Here is a 23,550-nt window from a genome sequence, read left to right as displayed (position 1 = left end):
CCATTTTAGTACTTAATTAGTGTATCTATGGTCTGGCGGTGATAAGCAGGCGCCCTTAAGATGCGCCACAGGTCTCCAAGGCGTTTTGTTTGTCGAAATCGTTTGAGATTCTATTAATTACTTCTGGTACCTGCGTTAGCACATCCCTTAAAACAGGTTAAACTGTCTTCTTTTCTTAGAAGTAAAAATTTTGTGAATTTTATTGCTATTTCTATGTTTTTGTACGTTTCTGGACACAAATTTAAAACGAAATGTTGCTTTTTATATGCTTGGAGTTTCAGGCGACGTTGTTAAACTCGCATTAACGACTGTTCTTCCAAAAAGCGAAAAGTTGCTTCCATGTGGAGATTCAGTAAATTGCTAGGAACGGACGATTTACCGCGTGAATTATCGGTCGCGTACGGTTAGTCTTCTAGGTCGAAGGATTCAAGGATTCAACAACGCAGAAACAGGTATTTATAGGTACAACAGGCATTTGGCGTTGATTTTATTCCATAACATATCAAATTAAAGTTACTTTGTTCACCTGAGTTCCTAAGCAATTGAAAGTTGGCTGTGAGTTATGAAGCGACCGCGACAGTCGACACCGCAGAGTGTGTCATAAGACCGAAAGTGTCAATAAAGTTGAGTTCGTACGACCCGCTGAGGTGTAACTCAAGTCGGTTAATCTCGCCTCGGTTAACCTCAGCTCCATTTCAAACTATCAATTAGAACTCAGAACTTTGAGTCTGCCTCGCTGGGTTATGGAGTTTCAAGCAGTCAAAGAATGTCAATATTTTCAGGAGGAAAGAAATCAAATTGGAAAAGTTTTTGTATTAACTGATTTCATAAAATTTTATTTTTTTCATTTTTAGATTTAATTGGAAGAAAAAGCTTTATTCTTGTGGTTTAAAGTGAATAAAAGTAATATTTTTGTCTAAATTTCTAGAAAACATTTAAATTTTACTTTAAACAGTCTAAAATCGCGAAATAAAAATAATTTTTATCCCTGGTCTTCATTTTCTGCATTTACAAGTCTCTAAACATATAAAAATGTCTTAAAATGTAAAAAAATAAAATTTACCTTTAAAAATCCTTAATTTTTTGATTAATAAAATTTCCATATTCAATTATGATCGAAAAGTAATATAAATCGAGTGTGTTTTGGTTAAGACCAGCTTAAGCTTCTGCTGTGCACTGCACAAGTTTTTAATCCGATGTAATAGATAAGTTATTGGCCAAGCATCGGGAAGACACAATCATATCAAGTTATTATTTATTTGCCCATTAGTCCACCGCTCGACCGGACGCATCGCGATGCAGCGAGATTAAATAAATAAATATTGGCATATGAGCAGCGGCTTAGTGTACGTACAAATTAATTCAAATTGTCACCATAAATTATACTCTTACGTACTCCTACCTAGAAGGACTACTTAAGTCATTTCCATGTGAGTAATTTATTCAGATATTCATGCCCTGTATATAAATTGAAACGAAATTCAGCTTGAAACAAAAGTTGTGTGAAAATTTCGCGAAGGTCATGACTTCGCCATCGACATGCGAAATATTTATAACTGCACGAAAATGAAGCTTTTGTTACTCGCGAGAACATAATTTATGCCGCATAAATATTTTTTTAAACGTGCGCATGCACGCGTTGCCCTTCGTCGCAGTGAAAACCCGCCGCGTCGAGATGCGAGGGTGTTGCACGACCATAATGTGTGCTCAAGCATAACAATCATTATAATTATTGTAATGATGATGGTCGCTCATTGCAAAACAAATGTTTAAATGAAACTCTCTCGTAAATTAAGTTTTTTCGCCTTTGGATAAAACAGCAAACTTTTCAATTAAGTGATTCGAAGTTTTCCAAAAGAAAACTTTTCAACGTTTTACTTTTATTTCATTCATACACTGTCTGTCTGTCTGATTTTATCGTCGGTACATCTCGAGCGCTTGTAGTAAAAAGTTTTATAGTCACTACTGGATATTGAATAGATTTTTTTCTTTGCTTGCTTTTTTATTTACTTGACTAGAGAACAGTGTAAGCTATTTATCTCGTCGCCGTGCGTCTTCGTACACGATTCGGAAGTTCAGTGTGATAAAATGCGCGCTGCGGTAGTAAACAAACACGGTTATGTAACTCATGCTAACTTAATGCAACTTAACATAATTTCATGTTGGCTGCGCACGTATCAAATATCAGTAGCCGCGAGTGCAGCGCAAGGTGTTGCGACTAATAAATAAAACGCACAAAACCGGCGTACAACTTATATAAACTTTAGATATGCTTATAGGGAATGAAATAATATAGAAAGTAACTATAAGTAACATTTAGTTGAAAATTAAACACGAAAAAATAAATTTTTTTATTTTTTTATTTTGTGATGATTAAAATTAAATAAGAATGTGGAAAATCCAATGACATTAACACATGGCTACTTTGTGTACAATATACACAAATTCAAATAATCGTAAGTACGTATAATAAACATTTGCACACGCCAAGTGTTTACTACTGGATGCAAATTGGGTAAGTGAAAATGCACAACGGATTTTTCTTCGTTGAATTGTGTAAAGTCCAATTTGCATAGCAACGAAATGAAATCAGCAAACGATTTCCATGCGCATCGCACAGAAGAAATTGATAATGTTTGCGCACATGGCCGACGACTATTTCCGCCTGCCAAAGAAAATGTTTACTGAATATCACGATAATTAACCGTAGACACTTTCAAAACTTCATCGCTTCAATGTTAGCTCTGCGATTACAAACGGATAATAAATCATTAGATGTATATGATATTATAGAATCATGTACATCTCGATGCGTCCTTGATGCGTCATTACACTCGATGTAATTTAATATTTCACTGGATTCTTCTGCGTTGGCATTGCGTTTTTTTCTTCTTCTTTTTCTAATTTGTTCGGTTGCATACTTCACATATTTCACGCGCATCTTCGAGAGTAGTCTCATGGTCGACCTAGGCCGGCCATGCTGTTGATAATGTTCATTATATATGGCTAACGGTCTCTGGAGAGTCGAACGTGTCTCAATATTACCATAACGTCATAACATAATTATTAGATTTATTTATTTAGGCGTGAAACGTAAAAGTTGCCGCGAAAAGCGAATGCAAACATTGTTAATGAATGCAACACTTGTGTGCAACTCAGGTCACGACTTTACCATTAATCAATGGATTTCTATTTGAAATATTACAAATTGGAACGAAAATAAAGCACAGAGAAGAAAAAAATTAAAGTTTCATGAATTTATCAGTGAAAAACTTTAGTTTTTGTTTTTTATTTGATATAAAACACAAAATTACATAAAATGTACTTTATACACGGCCGTGACTAAAGTACTTTAGTCACTGGTTTTAGCCACGGGGTGGCTAAAATTTTTTAAACACTTTTTTATTTTATTTTTGTTATTTTTCTTATTAAACTTAACAAAAAAAACATTATTCATGTTTTTTCTTTGAAATTTAATTATTTTATGTTAAATAACGATTTTTATTCACCTTGATTATTAAACAATAAGTACCTTCATAAGATGCACCGCGTGAAGATGTAGGTGTGTGACTTGTGGGTGGATTAAGTTTTGGCCGTTTTATCAACGAAACGCACGCGCGAGTCATGAGACAATATAACAAACGAGAGAAATTTATGTAACACATTGTGCGTCGCCGCCGACGAGTACCATTGTGTCTGTAATATATGCCGAAAAGTGAGCACGGATCGTGATCAAAAATAATAATTATTTTTATATCGTCTTAAAACAATAAAACCAAACTTGATTGAATTTATTCTCAATTTTCAAAAAATTAATTTTAAAAATTTTAAAATTAAAAATTTAAGGTTATGTATGTTACAAATAACAAATTAATGTTAATGATAACAAACAGAAAAAAATCACATGTGTCTAATGAATATTTAGCAGATTAATTGACTATAAATCAATATAGTTTAATTTAATTAATGCCCAAGCATGAGCCAGACACGCCTGCCGGCATCATTTCGCATGCAAACACGCTTAGGTGGGCAGCGACCACCGCTCGTCTACTACTGTTAGTAATTAAATCAAAATAATTAGCAGGAGCATGCCGGCGCTAATCGAGCGCGAAATATATGCATACATATCTCCTAAACACAAAAAAAAATTATCTATATCTACATGCATGTAATACACACACACACACAAAATGTAAAAGGGTGTAAAAGTAGTGGGGGTACGGTTTGATCGTGCGGCGGCGTGCGGCGTCCGCCGGCGGCGGGTCAGTTCAGTGTGCCGCCGCATATCGACCCCAGTGGAGGCACGCCGCTGCCGCCATCGCCGCCTCCGCTCGCAAGCCGCGCGTGATGCGGCCACCGTGAGCGAGATTACCACATGTACGACATTACCAGGTAAATAATTCGAATAATATTACAATAGCAAATAGATTCACGAAATATTTCAACTAGTTCAACTGTTTCGCAATGTTTAATTGAGTATTATCAATGCGACTGATAAAGCGATGGAGTGCCGTCTCATAAAATAAGTAAAATAATAATAGAACGTGGCGGCGATGAGCGACAAGTGATAAGATTGTTTATTTACACTATTATTATTATCGAAAATTGAAAAATGTGTGGATTTACTATCTGCGACATCAAACTATTCTTAGTTAAACTCTCGATTAGTTTTAATCAGTCTCGAAATTAACAATGCGTTTGAACAATTCGATATCGAGAGAAATTGCAACACATTTAAACACTAGAAATAAGTAAATTACTCGTGACATTACATTAAAAGATCAAAGTCGGATAAAGAAGCTGCTACCAACAACCATGGACAATAAATATTCTCACTTGTATTCGTATTTTTTAAGTGTGTGCATATTAAGTGCATATTTTTGACTAAATATTTACATACAGTATGTTCACCTTAAAATAAAAAAAAATAATTTTTTTTAATTTTTCAAGTTTTTATCAAAAATTTTTATGTTTTTGGTGGAAATAAATTTTTTTTACTTTTTTAAATTTTTTGACATACTGTATATTTCGTGTGCTTCTCCTGGCATGGGAAAAAGTACTGTTAACGCATTTACACTTTACAGCACTTGCGCGCTTGGGCGAGGCGATGTGAGAGCTGACAAATAATGTCCATTTGTAACGAATCTATTTGGAACGGTCAAGAAGCCGCTCACAGCCGCAGTGACATCTCGACTTCCGAGAAAAATTACTTTGTGCAGGCCCCTAAGGTGTGAGTGTAACTGCAGGTGTAAAAATGAAAACTATTAACTCGAAAAAGCAATGCAATGCCTTCGAGGTACATATATCTATCCATATTTCCACTCCCAAAATCTATTCAGATAGGAATTCTTTTTAATACTTTTAAAATTCATGGATAATTAAGACATTATGTTGAGTGTTGAGTTTCTGACACGCTCGATTGCATGATTTGATAAAGGTCAAGACATTTCGATTTTTACGCAATTTTTACGAGCGATTATTTTAATGTTTTGCTCTTTTCTTCAATCTCCAATGGATTTTTTACACTTGAATTGAAATGTGTTTGTAATGTGCCTTGTAACGATCTCTATCAGATGTGTAAAAATGTGAGAAATTCACGGCTAAACGCCGAATTATTGAACTTTCATTGTTTACAATCGATAGAGGATACTCGTGATGCTATCACATTCCAATCAGGCGAAATAAACGTGTGAGGACAGTTTGTGGAAATCATAGAAATCCTTTGATTTTACACGATGATAGCGTTCTCACAGCTTGTGTCATTGGTGCAAAGGTATGTTTTGATCATTTTGATCAATTATTTCATTCATAAGCTGTTTAATAACGTGGATAGTAACAAAATTCCTCGGTAAATATAGAATTGACCTTAATTATTATAAAATTCGATGGAAAGTAACTAAACATTTAATAATCCATAGAGTTTAGAATAGGTTTTACTAAATTAATCACAATTTCCTGCTGCTGTATGAGATTTGTGCACATTACTCATATTACGCACGGAATGCTACAGATTTAATCGATTATCAACACATTCCTGCATTCTCTAGATTCTCGCGGAACATGCAATCGGAAATTCATGGCGCCAAAATTGTAATGGAAAAAATGACATCACACATCAGAATTTCGACTGGAAATACCATCAATGTAAATCTATTTGCAAATCGAAGTAAATTTAACTAAACACTTGAACTTGGAACTTGGTTTTTTTTAAATGAAAAATTATATGCGATAAATATGGAAACAATGAGATCGCATTGTGTTTAAATATGAAATATTTTATTTTCTTAGAAAAACATGACTGCGCATTGTATGAGTGACTTTATAATCGATTATTTATATTGGCGCGTTGCATGAATAACTGATTAACAATAGTCTACGCGAAAATATTTGTTTCAATTACAATTACAGCTAAAATCAGATAAAAACAAAGTATGTAGTTGTTGGAAGTGGTTGATATTAATATTTATACCTACATGGATGAAACTTTCTTTTCTGGACGTCTCTACGCAGCGTATTATTATTTATTATAAAGGAATTTAATACAGATGCCACATTGCGCATCCAATCATTAATCAATGTGTACGAGTAGTGTACTTACGAATCATTCATTTAGGTTGATATTTCATTTGACTACAAACTAACTAAACTAACTAAAGAAAAGAATGTTTGGAATTTTTAAAGATACAAACATGCAGATGTAATAAAATAGCACACGTTTCAATTAATCGAAAGTCATTTCATTACCAATCGCCAATTTGCATTAAACCACTCTGAGATTTATCACTTAAAAAAATCACATTCCAGGGTGTTAAAAACCTAATTCTCTATATAAGGCACGAGTTAATAGACTAGTCGTGTTTCTGTTCGGAAGCTGATTTAACATGCGCGAGAAACGCATGTTCCACGCATTGTCCAGCGTGAAAAATCGCGCTGTACTGTTGTGGCGAAGATGAAGTCAACGACCACATATGCTTTAAGCTCACACAAGCTCACCAACTCACCTCTAGTCACAAGTTTGCAAAGTTAGCACAATACTGTGCACCGTGGAAAACTTCACCGCGTTTATATTGCACTAATAGTTTCAACCGAAAGTTGAAAACATTGATCATAACTTTCAGCTAGAAAATTTCGGTGGAAACTTTGCCGATATTTCACCGGCGAGTGCATCCTGTAATTTATTTCGTGCATCCGTTCAAGGATGAATTTTTCAGCTTTCTTTTGAAGAGGATAAGCTGGAAAATAACAAGTAATTTCCTGCGGATTGAACGCAAGTGATTTCCCTTTGCACGTGGAAATGCGAAAAATATGAAAAGTGCGTTTTATTTTATTTCGCGTGTCTGGATGTCATCCACATCTACCATCCTTGCTCAGCTCGTGTAAGCCGAGAGTTCATTCGAACCACGACGACGACGACGCCGGCGACGTCGACAAATATTGACACTCGCTTCTTGCGCTCGCCGTTATTTAGTAGGTCGATGCGCTCGGCCGATAACAATGCGGCGTTTCTCGAGCGACGGCTCGTGTGCGCGGTTTTATCACGAGATGTAATTTCCACGTTTAGATACGAGTATCTCAAATGTATACCATAGTAAAAACAAGTGGCAAAGCGATTTTTTTATTATTTAATTACGAAAAACAAAAAAAAAACAAAAAATAAAAGTAGCTAAGTAAACCTAACCTAAATGTTTGTTTAATAATAAATAGTGAGTGTAATTTTGTGGTCTGGACAGCTTCCTAGCCGTAGGGAGCTTGTTCATTGTAATTTGTATGAATAGTAAATTGATTTCGGCTTTATAGGAACAAGTTTAACTATTTGAAGTTTTATATCGGTTTTATGTCGATGACATTTCAAGGTAGTACTCAAAGTCAACCATGGAATGATTTATGCAACTTGTTGTACAAACTACCGGTCTTGTGATCATCCCAGATCTTAATCTTGCGTTCGTCATTTTCTATTAGCTGGTACTCGCATTCACCTCGCAGGCTCCGCGTGTTTTTCGTGGCTGGCGCGTTTTTATTGAATAAACATCTTTCGTGCGGCGCGCATTCTTTGTCGTTTTGATATGCATGCATATATGATGATTAGTCGCCCAGCGTACGTAATGATATCGCTTCGGCGCGCGCAATCAACGTGCGTCGTCCTGCGTTCGGCGTGCGCAACCTGTAATTAAACCGGCATTAAAAACATTATTACATGGCTTATTACATGCGCGCTGCGCATATCGGAAACACATCACGTCGATCGATCAGATCCCAAACCCGCTACGTGTTCGACATGCACAAAACATTTACAAAACGTTTAACATCACATCAACTAGAAAAATTTACAGATTTAAGTTGATCCGAATATCTTGGCGTGAATTCAAACATCGAAAGTTCAATAATCTGTATCTTCAGACGCCAGATACGAGTACACACAATTTGTGTGTAGTTCATTCATGCAACTGGAAGAAAAGTGAATATGAATGTGAATAAACATCCATCGGTAGCGAATGCGTCTCCGTTGGACGTGTCACAATATAATCACATCGTGACTGGTGAATGGATTGAATAGATCATTGGATCGCGTCCAGTAGATGAAGCCAGACAAGCGTGATTCGATTATAATCACGAGCGCACAAGCACAATGTGCATGTCAATCTATATTTCACACAAATCTACGCCTACCGCGCGTGATTGACTTAATTTGATTCGATTTTTTCATTTACATCTACATAAATTATCACGTAATTAGTGTTTTTCTTACAAAACGTGCGCGTAGAAATAAATTATACACTTTTCAACTCTTTCAACTGCCGAAAAGTGAATCACTTCCACGAGTGACGGCGCTAAACACCGCCGGAATACTTCAAAGCGTTTCGGGGCGCTGTGGAGGTCATGTCCACCCACAAGACCAGCTCATCTTCATCCTCATCCTCATCATCAGTCACGAGTAGTATAGTAATATCCAAAGCAGATGAAAACTAAAAACAAGAGTAAAGTGACGACACTCAGAGCGTTAGCATTAGGACACTCTAATATTGTGCATGCGATAAAAAGCTCTTTTGTCAACAACGGACGCAATTAAATTTATCTCGATTTTTCGGCGCTAAAAAATCCTCACATTGGCAGCGAGTCAAAGAAGGCCGCGCATTCCTCCAGCTTGTTTATGGACTGCCATTAGGCGCGCGCCAAGAAAGACCCAAGACGCTGTGTGATAAAAGATAGAACTCAACATGGTGTCAATCATATCATAATGCAACAAAGACGCGACGCGGTCGAATTGCAAACGTCTTGGCATGCGTACAAGTCAATGATTCAATGAGTAGCATGATTATAGGCATAGTATACTGGCTGTTACAAGAAAATCATTAAAAAAATAAAATTTTAAATAAAAAACGTGCAAAATGAATAATAACATATTTTAACAAAATTTTAAAAAGGTCAGACGATGGTACCACCCATTTTTTTCATGATGCTTGACCATGAATAGACTTTTAGATGAAAAATTTTATTTTATTGACTTCCAGGCGTGATTTTGAAAATTTTTCGAAATGAGCATGTTGCACATGCAAGTAAGTACATTATGCTAAGCAAACAAGACATTTCGACATGCCGCGAACGTGAAATCCTCAGCTTCTTCAGCGAGTTCACAATGACTTGAGCAAATACAGTGTGGTCCGCACATGTGCGCGTACAATTAGTCAACTTGGGCGCATGATGTCGATACCTGTGTCAATCTATTCTCGAGTACGCGCAGCCAGTCACCTGTCAGCGACATATGGACATACTCCAACCGTCTGTACCAACACAACACTCCCAATCCGAGAATAAATTCAATCGCCGCTGTTGATTTAACCCTCTCGCCGACGTGCGGTGTGGGTTTCATTCAGTTTCACTCACGGGGTTGATTATTCCTTGCGGCTGCAACCCTCTCCACGGTTATGATTATATAGACTACGAGGAGCGCGTATTATAAATTTAATTGGGAAAAAGGGTTGCCTACCATCGATGTGCATTCTTTCTGATATCCTAAGCTGTCGAAAGGGTGGTCTCACATTAATGCACCCGCTACCCGATGAGTGGCAGATAGAAAGATATTCTAATTTAGATCGAGATTATAATTATGATTCTCAGCCCTCAAAGGCACCCGATGTTATCTTGCATCTAAATTGATTCAAATAACCTCCGATGTTAAAACTTAATCAACGTTTTCTAACTTGGATTTTATGGTTCAACACGCCTGAGATCTACCAGTGATGTTAAAATGTTGTTGTGGAAACAGGGAACGAAGAAGTTCTGTTTGCGTAACGTTTTAGCGCATGTGATGTTGCCATGTCGTACAAAATGGTCTTACGATCTATTAATTACACGCTCCTAACAGGTTAGGACTCAAAAATTTAATATTTTGTTTATTGATGCATTGATACAGCCCTGTTTTATTAGTGACTGCGTCGGCTTCGTCTTTTTAACTCTTCAACTCGGCGTGTTTTTCTTTAGAAAGCGATACCGCTCGTGTTTCTGATGTGAACTTGCGAGTGTTGTTTTTCTTGACACCCTCACGTCATGTTTGGTTACATGATGAACTGGTCTCGACTGCCTCGTAATTCTCCGTTTTGCTGAAACGCGAAAACGCGCGCCGGCCAGCGCCGAGAAAAGTGTAATTAAATTCTGCCACTCATGCGCGCTGTGCGCAACAGAGTGACCGATGAAAATTTAATGCAACTCGTGACTTACCATCATCAAGCAGAGTGTTGAATTTCGGTCAGTGTAGTACATGAAGTACTACTCTTGTCAAGCACTTTGAGGGCTTGTTGTAATTATTTCATTCTAGTTAACAAGCAACAACAACAAAAACAAATTTTATACAGGGTGTTCCCCATAGAGAGGAATATTTTGTTTGTGTTGAAGAATTGAGGTTATTTATTTAGTAATTATGATATTTTTCTCATTTCTCAGGAACCTGTTATATTATACAGGGTGTTTTTTAAGAAAAAAAAATTATTTTTATAAGTAGCTTGTATATAGGCAAACAAAACTAACCTCAACTTGATGCTTTTAGATCTGACTGTACATTTAGCCACTTATTATTTACACTTTGCATTCCACGTCGTTTAAACTCTTCGCATTCCCAACGAAAAATATGCTCGTATTGGAAAAATCTCGAGAGACGCACGGCGGCGTTCTCTATTGTTGCGCATGGCGCCGAAATTAATCGCTGAGACGCCTCAAACAAAACATAAAAATGTTCGAGACGCTTTTATCGCAACGCGCGCGCGCTGCTCATTCTCATTACAGCGGCGTGATGCTCGCGCACGCCGCATCATGCATGTGTCGTGCCTACTTACGAATCACAATGAGCGACGACATTACGATACCGATGTACACACACCGAAAAAAAGCACACATTTATTGTATTATTGTGTGGCGACGCCGAGATGTACACTAAGGTGTGAGTAGGCACCTTATCTAATCAGGCATCTGTAGAAAATAGTTTTTTTTGATAAAAATAGACAGGTTTCCTTTCTAGCTGGGTACCTGTTGTCGGAAATAATAATAATATACCTGTTTTGCATGCTGGTGGTCCCAACACCTTCCGAAAAGGAAACATTTCCGATTTGTTTATGATGTGTCATAAAGTTCACACCCCATAAACTCATCCCGTTCATTCAGAAATCACTTTATTGCGCTGCACAGGTGTCAAATACTTTTTCAAAGAATTTCGGATTCGTATTGCAGGTAATCCAATTTATTTTTTGATTTATACAGTACACGAACTTCCGGCATCAACAATTTTGAAATTGGGAATTTACGAGTGAAAACAATTAAATGAAATTTCACGCTCTAAACGCCGGCATTATCGAATGGCAAAGTAGCGAGTTGATAAATGGGATTGGCGCATTGGTCGATACCGCATGATAAATCATCTTCGCCTTGCCGGTCGCGTCTGATTAATGAGATGTATCAATTTAAAGCGCGTACCTGCGGCATGTTGCACTTCTACTTGACCACATCCCAAGCGCAGCGGAAGCCAAGCCAATTATTTACCAGCGTATTATTTCGAACAGACTGTAAAACGCTCGCAAGTGTTTCAGTGCCTGGAAGCAATCGTTTAATTAATGCAATTCATATTGTCTTCTTGTTTTTGTTCGTCGCAGCAACAATCGACTTGTCTCTTGTCTCTTGAGACTTGGGAGTTTAATGAAATGCTATTATAGTGCGTTAAACGACGCCAAAGGGCCAACAATCATTTAATTCCATGAGTGGGTTAAATTTATTATTTTAGGTTATGTTTCATGTAGGTAAATTACATTTGGCGATTTGCGCAAATCTGTAATCAAACAGAATGTTATCTAAGAATGCTCTGGGTACATACCATTGCAGTGTGTTGTTTACTTTAGAAACATTTCTGAGATGAATCATTTCAGTTATTGTTTTGTACATGATTAAACTCTAGCACCTTGGTACAAATTTCGCCTCTTATCATCAGTTTGGATGAAGTTGTTAGTTGTAGGTAAAGAAATAAAAAACTTGGTAAAACAACACTCCGCGGGTTGTCTCCGCGCGCGTCACCCGTCAAGACATCTTCTTCAAGGTGGTCTTTCGATGAGCACGCCTGGAGATTTATAGACTGGCGTTTTTATCGTCCTCGGTCGCTCAGCGCAGAATTTTTTCCGGTGTCTATTGCCAGTGCCATGCTGTGCGTGAATATTTTCGGATAGTGGATGCCTAGTTTGCAGGTTATGTTGAATGTGGATTTGAAGTTGTAGGTTGTTTAGTAGTAGCAGCTGGTAGGTAGTTGTAATGCATAGGTAATGCATTTAACGACGCTAATCTCGGCGTTGCTGGGTGTTGCATAAAGACACAAACAAATTAAACGACTACTTGTGTAAATCTGCCCTAGAAAAACAATGGCTCGGGGTAATGCCCTAGTCGCCGCGTGTGTGTCACACCGTGTGCGCTCGTAAAACCTGAAAGGAGTTGATTGTGCCCCAACTACGCTCTCCTTTACTCTCCGGGCTCTGGGTATCTGGAATTTGAGTTTTATAGTCTATGCCATTTGTTGACTTTGCAAACGCTACAAGACTTGACAGCATTCTAAACCCAAAAAAAAATGTGTAAATATTTACATTCAACATAAATTATTGTTGTTGATGGATAATCAACAAATTATTTATTTATTAGTCATGCGGATGCGTAATCTGCGGCGCCGATGCTTCGATTAAAGTGTGAAAAATCACGACTCGTGCGGCGGGTGAAACGCGCCCTTCCAAAAACGCATCGATTATACTATCACAACGTTCACAGCGTGCACACATTCGCGTAGTACTCGTATATCGTGCAATTCGGTCGGTGCTCTAAATAGATGCTGAATAGCTTATTTAGCAACCCTTTTTTTACATCCATGTCCCTCTACCGAGTGTTCCAGCATCGAAATTATGTCTGGCAAACAGTAAGTACTCACCCATAATATTTCTGTCGTCATTCACTAGATTATTCCCTTGGGTTAACATTCAAAACTCGTTTTTTACTATTTTAAATCAAGGGTTGGGATATTACATGATACAAGGATGTACAGTGACACAGGGTGTTGCGAAATGTGTTTTTAGTAAATTTAGGACGTTTTTTGGTGGTAAATGTAGAATTGGGATCTACCTGAATTGGTAGTCCGGTGACCAGTGGTGGCAGTTATCAGCGGAACCGATGATGGTGTGCCTAGCTCTCTATCCCGGCGATCGGTCGCGCTCGGTCCGTGCGCGACGCGCACACACGCACCGCACCACAATCGGCGGCGCGCTCGCCCAACCATGCGGTAGACAACGGCTTCGCTCTCGGGCTCCAGCGTAGTCGCCGTCGGCACACAGCAAACGAACGTACGGAACACAAGCGCGTCTCGTCCTCGCGTGCGCAACGCGCTTTCGCCCCGGAAAAAGTTTTCCCAAGCGGATTATCCTCGTCTCCCCCAAAAAAAAGTGCCAAAAAAGTGTGTGAAGTGAACAATTTGAGTGTTGCAAAGGAATACTATTAATAATCGAAGGGTTTTTGTTTAAAAATTTCACTAAAGTGGAGAAAAGTGCTTTCTCTCCCTGATGAGAAACGCCGTGTGGTCAGTGCGCGACGGCGCGGAATAACATATCAAATCTTCGGACGGCGTGTGCGGTGTGCGATCTAAGGATTCTAGGATGATGTTGGGTGATGCTGGAAGCGGCACCACTCGCCCCTGACCTACTGGATGAAACCTAATGTGTGGAAGAAGTGAGTAGTGCACTTCGCTCTTAATTGAAAATAAAAAAAAAAAAACACGCAGCGCAGACGCGAACAAAAAATGAACACGATCTCAGCCCCCTAGTTTTATTTTTTATTTTACACCCAACCCTTTCATGTAGACACGTGCGAGGGATAAAATATTAAGTGCAACACTCATGCATCTGGACCTAGTCCAAAAAAAAATTTTTTTTTTTACAAATTCATGGCGTCTCTCGTCGCATATTTCGCACATTTCGCACGCGGATAATAAAACGCCGCGTGCGCGTCGAAAAAAACACTCGCGAACATAATATTAGCATTAGCGCGCGCCGCGGAACATTTAGCGGTTTAGCAGTAAGTGAATTGAAGAAAACCAGCTTCCAAGCGCGGAGCCGGGAGATGCGACCGTCCGACGGGCGCGAAATTACCGCGACGCGATTTGAAGTTTGTGAAACGCCGCGGACATAAACACGTTACGCGTCGCGCTGGCTGCAATAAAATGCATTAATTAACAATAAATTAATTATGGAATTACACAAATATTTTTGCAGATGCAGCGCGAAAAATGAAAACAAAATACCTAATTGTTTAATGTTTGAAAATTGATTGAAAGTGTAGTGGAGTAAATTAAATACCTAAACGATAGGCGGTGTGTGCGTGTAATAATGATGATTACGCATGATTATACCCATACATTTGGAAACCGCAAGTCGCAATAATATTAAGCTCAATTATTAGTGTTGCACTTGCATAACACGGATGCGCCGATGATATATCGCGGGGCGAAACATCGAAAAACGCTTCCGGCGCTGCAGTCATTAACATGACTATAAACTACAAATCACATGCTATTATGTTTCGGCTCCTCGAAGAACGCGCCGCTCCTTGCTCCCGTTTCTATTAAAATTTAAATTTCGAGCAATTAAAATTTCTATTCGAGACCATAGCGGCGTACAGCATGCAGGAAAATTTATTTCAATTCTGTGGGGAAATCATTCGGATTTGAGGTTTTCCACAGCGGGCCCGGAAAAACTAGAAATTTGTTATGCAAATGAAAACTCGAAAAAAGGGGTAAAACCGCTATTACGAAAGGGGTGGATTGTGCACTCGCTGGTGAAGTAGCTTTTGTACTCATTAGTATTCATTAGTTGGTGTGTTGCTCTCTAAAATATTAAATTTAATTACGCTCGAAAGTGGGAAACGAGTGTCATGTTTCCGAACCACATGCACGCACAAAACAGACCCGGCACACACACACACAACTAGAACAATTGGGAATGTTAATGAATCGCATAAATTAATAAATTAATCAATATCAGTATTTGAATTTGTGTGAGAAACTTCTTAACCTCAAAATACGCCTTGTGGTGCTGGAAAAGTGATTTGAACAATGCGTACTCTTGTATAATGTGCAAAACGAATGTAAAATGGCGACTTGTGTGTGCCCGACGCGACGAGTCAGCGAATGTTTTCCCTAATTTTTTGCCGCCGTCTTACATCGTCGTCCGTTGAGCGCGCAGGGTTCGCGCCGATGTAGCTTAACACCTCCCGAGGCAGGTTTTTGCATCTATGCGCTTGCCTACCGCGCAATGAATCATAAAACTTGTTCGAGTCGCGCGCGCACTCGTGAAATTGCGTTTTGATTAAACAATGCGCATTCCACTTATATATTCGCCTTGCCGTGTGCGATACGCGCTCACATTGCTCACACACACAATCACAAGTCACCAGTGTAGCAGTCGAAAAAAGAAGTGCATTTAAAAATTGACTCTTTTATTGTTTAATTCGAACTGCGGTAACAAGCTTAGTTATGCAAATTTGTACTGCCAACTAGTCGTAAGTGAGTTACTTACTTTGGGCATGGACATCGACAAGCCGTTTCCATCATATTAACGCGTTCGCCCTCGAAGAAGAAGAAAAAAATAAAATAAAAACGTTTTCGCTGCTTTTATTTTACTGCGTGCTCTGCTTGCACCACATCTTCCACCACGAGTGAAGTTACTTAAGTCAACTTTTATTATCATATTATTTTGCTTTTTGCACTTGTTTCGCCACGGCCAAACGTTTTGTAAACTAATTTATTCTTCTTCTTCTCAGCGCGGTGTGCGCTGGCGCAAGCAACTGAGTTAGTAGTTAAGTACGTCGCGACCTTTTTGAGCTCCACTTTTAATTACATTCGTTTTTAACGCACTCGCACTGTGTTCTCAAACGAGGATTGATGAACCAAACCGACCGACGCAATGGAAAACGGAATTTTAATTAATCAATCTTCCAGAGAAGTGCGGAGCACACGTATTTTCAAGATGGATTTATGAGACACTTTTATTGCACACCTCTGCAAGTGTATTCGTCAATAAATCTTTTCGGCATCGATGATGAATTCATGAATTTATAAATAATTGCTGATAAATATTTTCGACATTGTTTCGTCTGCTTGTTCCGCGTTGCGAAAACATTTTATTATCTCATTATGACAAATTGCAAAGAGTTGAAAAAAAAAGTATAAATATGCAAATAATCTATTAATCGAGTGTGTTTATTCTTCACTGCTTGTTGTCTTGTCACAGCTCGCGCGGTGTTTGTTTAATTTATGTCATCCTCTCCGCGGTAATAGTTATTAATAAAGTTAATAATTACTTCATTGTTTGCGCATGCATGAAGATTTTCGTCACATCTAACGCCATCTAGCGGCGGATAGTTTCACAGCGCTTTGTGACAAACGTGTCTTTGCCTTAATTTATGTTTTTATTAATTCAGCGCTTGTTGCGCACAACAATGCCACCCAATAATATATTTTATTGCGTTTTTCGCTTGTACGCGCGCGCGTTTGCAACATGAATGAGTTCTAATGAAAAGCCATAATTCTCCAGCGCGCGTTTTAGTGAAACTCGCGCGGCCGCTGTTATATTACCAATGTCTTTATAAATATTGCAGACCACTTTCAGACTTTATCTGATTGTTGAAAACATGAAAAACAATAAATTTCACCGCGGCGGAGAGAAAAATTATTCGTCGATGAGAACATGACTTAAAAGTTTCGCCCATAACTAATCGGTTAGCTTTGAGCCGAGCGGCGCAGCAACAAATTATTTATTTATTCGTCCAGTTGGCCGGAGGAACATGCAACGAGCCATGCATTGACAAACATTTATTTATTACCGAGGCGGACTTAAACGGTGCTGCGGATGGAACCGGGTTCGTAATATGTTTAATTTCATACTTCTCATAGTTTTATCGGCGATGATTTAGTGTCTGATATTGCAATCGATGTGTGTTTAGTTTCGGTCAAAATAGACATTAATCAAGACACGGAAAAAAAAATCTCATTTTACGCCGAATTATTGAATATTTAAATTTGTGTTTGATTAATCCGTTGAACAAATATTTTTCTCATCGTTTCAACTCGACAGCAAGCCTTTTATGTTATTAAGTTATTATTATTTGTTGATGTTATTACAATCCTTTTATGCGTTTAATGCGATTTGTTGGTTGGCACGGCGGCGAAATGTCGGCTTATGTTCCGAATTTATTTTTCGGCTGTGTCTGTGTGTGTTTTCATCTTGCCGACGTGCAGCTTTAGTTTCGTGTTGTCAGCTGTGTGCTGCGTTTGCATAGGACCGGGCAGCATTTAGGGCGGGTGGGTTCTGTATCGACTTATAACACCTTTTAACTAAAGGTGGAAGAAACTGACCACCCAGCGGGTGACTACTTGCAATTTTCGGTAAATTTCAACATAAAAACTAAACACTCTGTATATTTTTGAAGTTTCTGGGTTGCTTCCCCTATTAGTTTGCTCGTTGATTATCTGCCCGTCCGCTCCATTGTATTTGCATCTTTTTGTAGTCGATTGTTCGACTGTTACCATTTCACCTTTCTTGCGGCGGCATTTACCGGCGGTTATTTATGAGGGGCATGTGCTGGCATGTGCTCTACTTTTCCTCGTACCTGAATCCTGAATAGCTCTGTTGGGGGTAAATTTGACGCGAAAATTGACTTTGTGTTGGATTTTTGGAAACGCAGGCACGTTCCACACAACAGCAGCGCCACAATTACGTAATGCCGCAATAAATATCCGAATGCCCAAAATTGACGTGCGGCTATAAATCGATGATGCATTGTGCGATTATCGTTCGACCGCTAAATGGGAGTCTCGTACAAAAATCAAATAAATATTTGGGAACGCGCCATGCGGCTTTTGTTCGCTATACAATACAACATCGAAATTGCTAATTCTAAATTCATCGAGCGTTTAATTCGAGCAATTTGCGAAATTTTCCACTCGGCGAGTAAGTCATTTACGTTTTAGTAGCATATATACTATAGTAGATGTATATGTCGACAAAAAGTGCATTTCTTCGCGCGGTAATGAAGTTATGCACAAACATATTCATTAACAAAAGGCATTAAAAACTAGTTATCGCCGTGAAACACGCTCTCGCGCTCCGCCGGCTGCCTGCGCTCGCTGGTAGAGAGATAATAAAGACGTTCGGATGCGTCCTCCACTTCTGCTCGAAATGTTAAACTGTTAAACTGCTAAAACGGACCGTGGCGCGCAAATCCCATATCGCGAGGAGTGCACGCTGTGCGGTCGAAGTTAATTTACACGTTGAGCACGAAACTCTCGAGTGTGGAGGCTAATTTCGCATACGAGTAAGCCACACACACCACACTCCGCCGAAAACATGATAATGACTTTTAAATAACACTTTTTAGGCATAAATATTCTCAAAAATTCAAAAAATCAAAAAATTAAAAGCAAGAACTTATAGGTACCTACTCGTAGTAGACGTAGAAATTTAAATATTATGATGAACATGGCGTGGTTGTAGGTGTGGGTGTACTGCACGCGTGTGATTCTCTTCTCGCTGGCGTCGTGTGTCATTTTACACCTTAAATCGCGGCGTGTTGAAAATCGGGAATGCGTTTGTTCCCAGCGTGCGCAAGGCGCAATATATTCTCGTGAGTGCGCTCGCGGGTCTCATTAAAGCGTACGCAAGTCGTTCGCGAAACGCGGTGCTCCTAGAATGGCAATAAAACGACGCCGAAGAACTCTCGCGCAAGAGGACTAACAAACCGCTGTTAATAGTCGGCATCGCACGCCGTGTCGCACTATATTATGCAACTTGTAAATATGTACTTCATACTGGTCCCATATACGCTTATAGTTATTAGATGTGCATATATACAAGGTGTATCAGAAACCCCAAGTAAAAAATTTAAATTTTTATGAATTTTTATATAAAAAATTAATAAATTCTTGTTTATTTTTTGTTACAAACAGTTTTTATTAATTTTTTTATTTTTTAGTTTTTGTGCACTAAATAAGCACTTATCTCATGGTTTAGTTCGAGTCTGGAGAAGCTTAGACCATTAGTTATAGTTAACCCAGCATGTTTCGCGTTGTTTCACGTCTCATTACAGTCCCTTTAAGAAACAAATCCAATTTGTACTCGACTAATATTGCTATTATATTATTGCGAACGATGGCGAACATCTGTTTTGATTTTCAGCGATTTATTTGATTAAATCGCGTAAAAACCGTCAGAAATTTATGCGCACATTAATTTCGGTTGTAAATAATTTTATTTTCCACGCAGGCGCAAGACACGAGAAATCAAATGACAATTAACGCCTTTGCCACACACGAAGTCAAGCTCATCGAATGTAATTACACTTTGATTTCAGTTGAAACTCTCAATTGAAACATATAAATAGTTTTATTGGCTATCAACGCTCTCTCGTTGAGTTTATTGTCGAAATTATACCCTGATTTGATGATAACTCTTTCACTGGTTTCCCAACCGCTTTGATTTTTCGCAACAATGTTATTTATTAAATTACCTACGGTTATAAACGATTTTTTTATATATAAAATGAGTTAAGTTAAGCAGGAGGTAATTAATGAGTGGTTAATTGCGAAACGCGGCAAAGTGTTTAGTCTGCGCGGTTTTATTGAGGCCTGGAATGCGTTAAGAATTTCCATACAACTTGTGTTATTAATTAATAATAATAAATTCTCTGCTACCGCAATTTTTATTCATTTGTGATGCAAGGCATGCGCTTTCACAAGCTGCACTTTAAGTAATTCGACTTAATTTTTGGTAATTTGTGCTAAAAAATGTAATTTTATAACTTAACGACACAGAGTTTAACATCTTGTTTGGGTTTCACCGATCGCATAAAAATTGTAATCAAATTATAAATGTTTCAGGGCCAATTTATGAAATTATGAATTATTTACCATCTCCATTGGTTATGCGTCGAGTTAATTTTGAAATTATAACGCTATCGCATTTCTAATGCACGTAATCAATCAATTAATTAACACTGGCACGAATAATTCTGCTTGTAAAGGTATTTTTACCGTGTGGAATATTTGGCAAGGTCATCAATACAAAGGTCGCATTTTGAATCAAAAAATTATTATGCTGGCGAGTTGGTTTTATAAATATTTCAAGAATTTCTCAATTTAAGTGTCACTTCAATCGCTCGTCCTCGATGATTCATGTTAATTTCCGACTTCTTGACTCAATTCTTGATTTAAATTTAACTCGTATTCTGGTAGAGTTTCGAGTTGAGTCTTTACGCATTGAAATACAATAATTAGTTTATATTCCATGCGTGAGACACTTAGTGACTTAAGAGCAAATTTGTTCTTGCGCATGTTGCGCACTTAATCGTTGTGCGTCGCGACGTGCACGCAAAACTGTCTCAAGTGCACAGAATGTGCGTCGAAATGTTGTCATTCGGTTGCTAGCGTTGCGTAGAGAACACAAACGATTTTGTTCAGTCAAATGTGCGTGCGAGATCAAATCAAACTTTGTGCACATGTCGTCCAGAACGTAAGTCAAAAGATTTCCGTGATTAAAATGAAAATTCATTGCTTTGCGCATTGTAAACACACGATTTGTTATCACACACATTCCGCGCATTCTCGATGTGGTTCACAATGTGCTGACACTTGTTGTATTTTTACGAGCGCAAAATATTTATTACTTAATAGCGCTTATTTAATCATCAAACAAATATACTTACATTACATTACACTCATGTCACGGAATTGTGTTTTCTGTTAAAATGTTGAAAATTGTTTTATTTGTTCTAAAAGTGGCGTTTTTTCTCGTTTTGTTGCAGGATTTCATCAGTTATTATAATTCTAATAATGGTAAGTAATGTGTTACGATTACTATTTAATATCTAAGCGCGCTCAATGCCTCTAATCGCATGTTTATTCAATTAGTTAATTAATTACACACATTTACATATTATGCAAATACGCGACGCGTCAAATGCTGAACTGGATCGACGTTGTAAATGACCCAATTATGTTTCATTAACATGGTTACTTACGATTTTCTTGTAAGTCATGCTGGCGGATTGTTTTTGTATCGCGCGATGTGATTGTGTTTTTATGTTAATGTCAATTTGATTTTGTGGACGCGTGAGGACTTGCTAATGATTCTGACCATCATTGGCGAGTTGTTTGATTGCTGTTCGATCAACTCAAAGATTTTTTCAACTCGCAAACTACAGCATCATTTCAGTTGTGTGTAAAACTTTGATTTTTATGAATATTTTTAGAATTGTTGTGTGATTCTATTACAGATGGTTCGAAACGTCCATACCAACTCTGGAACCTGCAAAATAGCCATATCCGACTGGTCTATTCAGCTGAGAAACAAACCGAACTTCCTTGCCGTAAATAGCAGGAATCATAAGCCCGACTACAATGGAACAATAAAGTGTAGGTTTGCGAAAACCGCTCAAAACGCAAAATTTCATCAGGTTTAATTTGTGATTCTTCAATTTACAGACCCGTTATGCATTCTTCATCCCAAGGATATAACGGGTTACTACATATTCGACGTAGATCAGGAATATTTTATATGCATAGGGAAACCCAAAAAGTTTCAAAATAGATCATTTGGAGAAGCAATTTCTAGGGTACGATATTTTTAACCTAAAAAAACTAAAAACTAAAAATTTATTTTTATGTATTTTAATTATCTAGAGGAATCCTATGCCGAATTGTCTGTTAGAGGAAACAGTCCTCAACGGCTATTCGTTTTTTCACGGAGCTAACAACCTGCAACTGCACGTGACCAGAAGGAACATCGTCAACACAAACGAAGTGATGGTGCTGCTCAAAGTACCACTTCCAGCAGATAGGAAAAATTCGTGCAGTGAGGGTCTGGAGAAGTACTGCCAAAAGCTCCACACGGGGAAGGTACGAAACCGAAAACGACACCGGAAATTCATCAACATGTTCTGCGAGCCCAGCTGCTGGGCATAGGGGTGGATGCGAACCCATCACCCATTGAGTTATCAGTATTTGTGCGACGACGAGTGCGAGATGCGAACGTTTCTAATGCAACCAAATTCGAGCCGAGCGGAGGCGGCGCAGTGTGGCCTGCTAAATCATAATTCTAACCCCTATGGGGCGGCAGGTCTTCCAGCGCGCTTCGACCAGCGCACGGACGGCCGAAATACGTATTTGTATGACCGAAAGCAGTGCATGAATTTACACATTGAATACAATTATCACATTTTGTATATTATATTACTTTATTATTTATTCTTTTTTATAAAATAACGTTGCAAGCGACAAAAAAACACACACCACGATTGATGATGAACAACCTCAACACGGAAATTTATTTATGCAACACCCACCTAGACCCGCGAACACCCAGTATACATTTAAGTATCATTTTTGTACATATATTATAAATATAAATATAGAAACTTATTCGAAGTAAGTTCGGAGTGCGAGCGATGCAGAAAGAACACAAAGTAAACACTTGATTGTCATTACGCTAATCTCATATAAATTATTTGTTAACTAGTGCGCATGCGCGCACGAGCGCGCCGAGCTGTTTGTATAGCAAGACGTAATTCGACCGATGCAAAACTAATATTATTATGTATTATGTAAGATCTGTGCCATTTGTAAACATTCCAAAATACGAAATATCCATAAAAAGAATTTAAAAAACGAAAGCAATGAAAAAACATAAAAATCAACGAAAAACTTTTATTTACACAGCAAATTCCTCCAAAAAAATCAGAATAATCACAATCCCAACGAGTGAAACAATAAAAAGGTAAGTAATTTCTTTTAATTTCATCACACATTCATGAATGTCATAAAAATCTTTTCTACGACCTCGCGCATTCGCTAATTCCCAGCGTCAACACAACAAATTGATATTTGAATAGCCGGAATGTCGCGATGGCCAATATCACGCATTTAAATAACGCAATACGGAGATTAATTAGCTCTCAAATTATGTAAGTCCGCCTTCTAATAGACTCTAACCAACA

The 23,550-nt window shown here is 38.2% G+C and overlaps 1 protein-coding gene across 3 annotated transcripts; it reads left to right on the top strand.

Annotated features, from left to right (window-relative positions):
• Positions 1 to 4,278: 4,278 nt before the first annotated feature.
• LOC135791082 (uncharacterized) lies at positions 4,279 to 23,257 on the top strand. Of its 3 annotated transcripts, none has more exons than XM_065301396.1 (5): positions 4,279 to 4,392; positions 21,361 to 21,391; positions 21,832 to 21,970; positions 22,040 to 22,170; positions 22,238 to 23,257. In XM_065301396.1, the coding sequence occupies exons 1-5, from the start codon at positions 4,376 to 4,378 to the stop codon at positions 22,517 to 22,519; spliced, it is 600 nt and encodes a 199-aa protein (XP_065157468.1). In that variant the 5' UTR covers positions 4,279 to 4,375; the 3' UTR covers positions 22,520 to 23,257. The 3 variants fall into 3 exon arrangements, with proteins under 3 accessions (XP_065157468.1, XP_065157469.1, XP_065157467.1); XM_065301397.1 differs by lacking the exon at positions 4,279 to 4,392 and adding an exon at positions 13,336 to 13,432; XM_065301395.1 differs by lacking the exon at positions 4,279 to 4,392 and adding an exon at positions 13,792 to 14,235.
• The last annotated feature ends 293 nt before the right edge of the window (positions 23,258 to 23,550 follow it).

Source organism: Atheta coriaria, unplaced genomic scaffold (genome assembly GCF_025399875.1).
Source record: "Atheta coriaria isolate IRGN ID8LTWV9N9 unplaced genomic scaffold, Caltech_Dcor_3.1 hic_scaffold_4_pilon, whole genome shotgun sequence".
In the NCBI taxonomy this organism is placed as follows: domain Eukaryota; kingdom Metazoa; phylum Arthropoda; class Insecta; order Coleoptera; family Staphylinidae; genus Dalotia; species Dalotia coriaria.
Note: the sequence above shows the minus strand (reverse complement) of the source record. Positions and strands in the feature narration are given on the sequence as shown.

What these genes read in the sequence shown, in the direction of transcription:
- LOC135791082 (XM_065301395.1), top strand. Translation starts at nt 14,213, where the DNA reads ATGAAACCTAATGTGTGGAAGAA. An exon ending in AAACCTAATGTGTGGAAGAA is followed by an intron (nt 14,236 to 21,360) that starts GTGAGTAGTGCA and finishes GTTTTGTTGCAG; the next exon opens with GATTTCATCAGTTATTATAA. An exon ending in TTATTATAATTCTAATAATG is followed by an intron (nt 21,392 to 21,831) that starts GTAAGTAATGTG and finishes ATTCTATTACAG; the next exon opens with ATGGTTCGAAACGTCCATAC.